This window comes from Myotis davidii, unplaced genomic scaffold (genome assembly GCF_000327345.1).
Source record: "Myotis davidii unplaced genomic scaffold, ASM32734v1 C64545557, whole genome shotgun sequence".
Classification (NCBI taxonomy): Eukaryota; Metazoa; Chordata; class Mammalia; order Chiroptera; family Vespertilionidae; genus Myotis; species Myotis davidii.
The window spans coordinates 1-5239 of record NW_006382987.1 but is presented as its reverse complement, the minus strand read 5'-3'; the positions used below and the strand labels follow the sequence as shown (position 1 = coordinate 5239).

The 5239-nt window shown below is 35.9% G+C and overlaps 1 protein-coding gene across 1 annotated transcript; it reads right to left on the bottom strand.

The window, feature by feature from the left end:
• Window positions 1–207: 207 nt before the first annotated feature.
• LOC102774363 (probable UDP-sugar transporter protein SLC35A5) lies at window positions 208–3815 on the bottom strand. Its single transcript, XM_006777812.2, has 2 exons — window positions 2967–3815; window positions 208–1610 (listed from the first exon to the last, which is right to left on the bottom strand). The coding sequence occupies exons 1-2, from the start codon at window positions 3798–3800 to the stop codon at window positions 1542–1544; spliced, it is 903 nt and encodes a 300-aa protein (XP_006777875.1). The 5' UTR covers window positions 3801–3815; the 3' UTR covers window positions 208–1541.
• Window positions 3816–5239: the final 1424 nt, after the last annotated feature.

Here is a 5239-nt window from a genome sequence, read left to right as displayed (position 1 = left end):
TAAAGTTGTTATAATAATGTAATCTTCCTGTTCTACAACTCTGATGGAAAGGCATATGATAAGGTGAACAATTTTTCTATTTTCTGAAGTCAAGATATACTGAAAGAGAAAGTTTTAAAAGTCGTTTGGGTCTCTGCCTCACTCCATTTTTTGAAATTAAAAGTACTCTGCATCCCACCTCACATGACAGAATGGCAACACAAGACATAGGTTTAATAATTATTTTATTCGTAAATTTCCACCAACTCTTGCCAGTCACAAATGGATTATGTAATAGTATTACCTTATGTTCATCTGTATAAAAATTAGGGGAAAGAAGAGATGAATCGACCGCATGAAAATGACACTGTAAGGTTCACATTCAGTGTCTGGTTCTGTAAACACAATGGCCTTTTAGCTAAAGATAACTTTTATCCCATCACCATCCAGCTGCATGCCCATGGGCAAGTCACTTGTTTCTTATTTTTTTAAATTATCTATCACTACCTCAGAGTCAATTGGCTGCATGCAAAAATGCTGAAAAATAACATGCACTTGAAATGTGAAATATTATTACTATAAAGTGCTTTATTATTGGCCTTCCTCTTTTTAAAGTAATACTATTCATATTTTCAGCAAAAATCATTTGTCTGCAGAGTAACCCTTTTCAAAGGAACTCTTATCTGGTATGGTTCTGAAGCCAGTATTTCCACTCTGAGGAAGTGGATATGATATATAATTATCTTAACTCTGGCTTCTTCTTAGTTCTTCAAGATATAATAATCCAAGAATTATAAGGTCAATCTGAGGGAAAAAAACACAACACATGGCTTAAGTGATTTAAAATACAAGTGATAACTGGTGACTAGGAATCAATTTTCACCTAAATTGAAGCTTATTTATGTAGAATATAAAAAAAGATCATCGCTAAAAACCAAATTCTCTATGAATTCCTAAACATTAAAATTCTGAGATTTTGTTTCTGAAAAATTGCTTCTTTGGTAAAACATTTAGCATAGACCACATTAAACTCAAATCAATGTTGTAGCCAGATGGCAGTCTTTCAACGAATTTTTTTAGAAAGAGTCATGTTGCTTTTCAATTGCAAAATGTGTAGCTTCAAGGGCCTCAAAATTCAAGGTGATGTTCATAATGATAAAAAAGGGGTGACTTTGGCAACAGAATAGAACTACATAATTATTAATATCTGACAAACTGATCTGTGTTTATATATCGATCGAGCACAGCTGCTATGATTATTACAAGGTTTTTGAAACCGTGGGCAACAAGGAAAATAATCTGTGAATATATCTTATTGATTTATCAAGTTTCAGGCCATTAATGCAGTTTCCATACTATAACTCTCATGTCAGTTCCTTAGACCTTTCTGGCCTTTGAGTATTCTAAGCCTTGGAGAAAACTGTTTAGAGAGTAGTTAGATATATGCAAAGGGCAGTTTACTTTGGAAACACTCTTGGTTTATCAAAGTGAAAAGATAAATATTACACATGCAGAAAATGTGGAAACAAGGTTGTGAGACGTGCCACCTATTTGAGTACCAATTAGAAAGTATCTTCATCTGACTCAATGGCATTCTTGGGTTTGGTAAGTCTTTCCAGTTCTTCTCCATCCTAAAAGGAAACATAAGATCAGTCATTAATTAAAACAAAAGTAGTAATGTAGTGTTTTTAATGATTACCAAGGAGAAAGCTCACTCAGAAATCACGGATTTTATTTCATATAATATGGTCAAAGGAAATTAAATAAATACTTAAGTTTTTTGAAAGCTAATTGTAGATGTATAATAGATGATGAAAAACAAATAAAACTCAGTACTTGAATTTCAGTTAATCTGAGCATAGTAGTAGGAGCACCCTCTGCTGGTCTTGAAAGCAAATGACTAAAGATTGGAGAAAGATACAAACCAGGACTTGTTACCTAAACTGATATTCTTTTACCTTAAAAGTACAGCAAACAGTGTTATCAGACCACTGGAAAAGGACACTTTTGAATCTGTATTCTGGCTGATATCAGGGCATTTGGAACCCAAGATTCTAATTTTTTTATCCGGGGAACCTGTTGTATCACCACTTCAGAAGCAATACTGAAGAAAGCACCACCACGAACTCAAATAAGAGAGATTAATTTTTCCAAAGAATGAAATGTTTACTGCATAAAGTATTTCATATTTAGTGTTCATGAAAATTGTAAATTTAAAACAAGATTGATGAGTCTATTTCAACTTTTATTTTTAACAAATATTTAACTCCTTGAGTTTCCAAAAGATCATTTATTTGCTAATAACATGACTGACAGACCCTCCTAAAACAATAAGCAACTGGCAAAATAATACTCAGAATAACTGCACAAGTACTTTTCTAGAAAATTTTTTCTCTTATAGGTTCCTTTTGAAAATCGCCGCCTTCATGAGATAAACAATGTCTGCCTATCTAGCACATGGTGGTTTATGAAAAATTACAGGGAAAATTAAGGAGCCAGGTTTTCTACTTTTATTTTGTAAGACTTACTAATGTTGAATTTTTCTTATGAAGGAGGTTTATTTCCCGAACAATGGTGGAGTGGAAAGAGTAATGAAGGAGGAGTCACACCTCATGGGTTTAGTACCAGGTCTTTCACTTAATATTGCATTTAGCCTGAGTTTTGCTTCTTTACTTGTACAATTAGGGAGACTGTACAAGGTGATCTGGGAGGCACTTTCCAGTTCCGTGACTCTATAATATTCTAATATGACTAGTGCATAAGGTCCTTGAGAGTATGATTTATATTTTTTTTAGAACTGTGACAGCATTATCATGAGCCCTTGCACACACATAAAGAGACCAAAAAATGTTTGTTGAATAATTTTTTAAAGTCAAGAGATATGATACATCCTTTGATAAATCAGCACTGGTCCTATTTCTATTCCTGTGTCACCATCCTTTGAATTTGGAAAGAACAGGCAAAAAGCAGTATCTTCCCAAACTTACCCCACTGGAGCGCTCCCAAAGATGGCCACGTAGATCTCGGATCCTTTCTTGCCTAGGTCGAGATTCCATATCTTGGGACTTGCTGGCATTATAAATAAACACAGCCAGAAGAGCTGATGGGGCTTCTAAGAAAAACTCCAAAGAGGGCCTGAAGTCAAAGACCAGGACAGACACTGTTGTGATAATGACAGTGGTGACCTGGGCCATCAAGACATGGAACATGTTATCCAAAAACTTCAGAATAAAAGCCACTGAGAGGCCCTGGAATGCAGTTACAAAAATAAGGGCTAGTGAAAATGCATTGTGGCCATAGAAAAACCCACAGTTCTTAATCTGATCACGTTTACTGCTCTGAAGGCCCAGGGTCAGCCCATTAAAAAGAATGCCAAAGAAATAGAGTTTGCTGTTCTGTATGAAGATATTTTCAGTGAGCTGCTTCCCCTCCTTCAATATCTTTTCACTATAGATATTGGCCATTGAAGAAGTAAAACACTGGACTATAATAAGGACATGGCCCAAGCCGAGACGAATGTGACTGAAAACCCTGACTGTGGCATTCCACTTAGAGTCAGAAAAAGTCCACTCCTTCGCTGTGCAATTGTCTTTTCTGGGACACTCACTTCTGAAAACAAGGCAGGAATTGGATGGGCTGAAGAAGGCGTCGTGGTGAAATCCATGTCCTGCTAGGTTATGCTGCGATGTTTTGGTCCCAGCAGTGAGGGCCACAATACACAAAAATAGAATGACGAGGGAAGCCCATTGTATCCAGTTTAGATGTCTCCTGTTCAAAGAAGAAAAACAAGATTTTACAACAGGGTTTTTGCCCCCTCCCATATCAACTGTTTCTGCTGAAAACTCACACAGTTAAGTACTTGGTTGAATAAACTGTACCCAGTTTTTGCCAGAATTTCCCACAATTCAAGTTAGTGTCTCTGCTTCTTAAAGTTGATATTTTAATTCACTTTCATAATAAACATCCCTTAAAAACATTCAGTCATTCTGCCTCATTTTAAGTTTCCTTTGAGCATAGAGGTTTAACTAAGCTCCTTTCTACCTCCTGACCTATCATGAACCTTTAGAACAATAATTTTTTAACTTAGTATAAAGTAAACTGTAGAAGAGATCCTCAACCTGGTTTGCATGAACCAGAATGTGATGAAATTCAGATATGTGAACCTTGCAGTGTGCCAAATGCTCTATATAGGTGAATTCTCAGCCCTCCCCCAACCCTAGAAGACCCTTCGAATTCTGTCAAATTTCAAATTTCAAAGGTATTCACGATCCAAAAAAGATGTAAGGAAGCTGGCTCCCAGATCCATGACCTAATCATAAAGCATTTTATAGCAAACAACTGATTGATAAGGCAAGGAAAATATATTTTTAGTATTTAATTTTACAAAGTCTTAACAATGCATTACTTTGCCTAACAACAAACTTGTGATATATTAAAGGCATACATTACTATTCTGTTTTATGGATTCATTCAGCTAAACAGACATTTAATCAGCATATACTATGTGGCAGGCACCCTGGGAAGATAAAGATTTGATGCCCACCCTCGAGGAATTTATACTTTTAAAAGGTAAAGAGCCATGAAACTAAATGATGACAATGTGAGACAAATGATACACAGAACTGGGGTACACTAAAGAAGGAAAATTTGAGTCTATAACGGAGTCAGCTATTGCTTCAAGGAAAAATGACACTTGAGTGGAAAGGTGAAAAATAACTGAATTTGCCAAGTGAAAGGGAGTTGGTGATATACCCAGGCAGAGGAATACGTCTATGCAAAGGCAACAAGAATGTACAGTGTTGAAGAAAGAAAGAGGAGCAACAGAAAGGCCTCTGAGGGGAACATCGTCAAGTTTGAAGGTGGATTAGTCAGATGAATCAGGGGGACACCAGAGCGGGGAAACAAGAGAATAACATAAGCAAAGGCAGAAGTGTAAAGTAACAGGTAGGGACTAGAAATTATAAGAATTTTGGAGCATTACTGAGCACCGACCATGAGTCAAGCAATGTCCTTACAGGAGGAAACAATGAATATTCTGGGAAGTTAACTGACTTCAACTTCCTTAAAGTCATGCATTTATGAAAGGATAAGAAGGAGATCTGAGCCATGGTTTGTATGTCTTCCTTCTGGACCAATGTATCTCTTAAGTAATTGAGAGTGCTCAAGATATATATATATATATATGTATATATTCCCCCCAAAATATGTATACACACAATGTCCATAGATATTACATTTTGAAAATGAAATGTATTTTAAT

Bases quoted from the DNA above. Each gene is read 5' to 3' on its own strand.
- LOC102774363 (XM_006777812.2), bottom strand. From the start codon at position 3,800: ATGGGAGGGGGCAAAAACCCTGTTGTAAAATCTTGTTTTTCTTCTTTG. The intron at 1,611-2,966 runs GTAAGTTTGGGA...GTTTCCTTTTAG, and splicing joins TTTGGGAGCGCTCCAGTGGG to GATGGAGAAGAACTGGAAAG.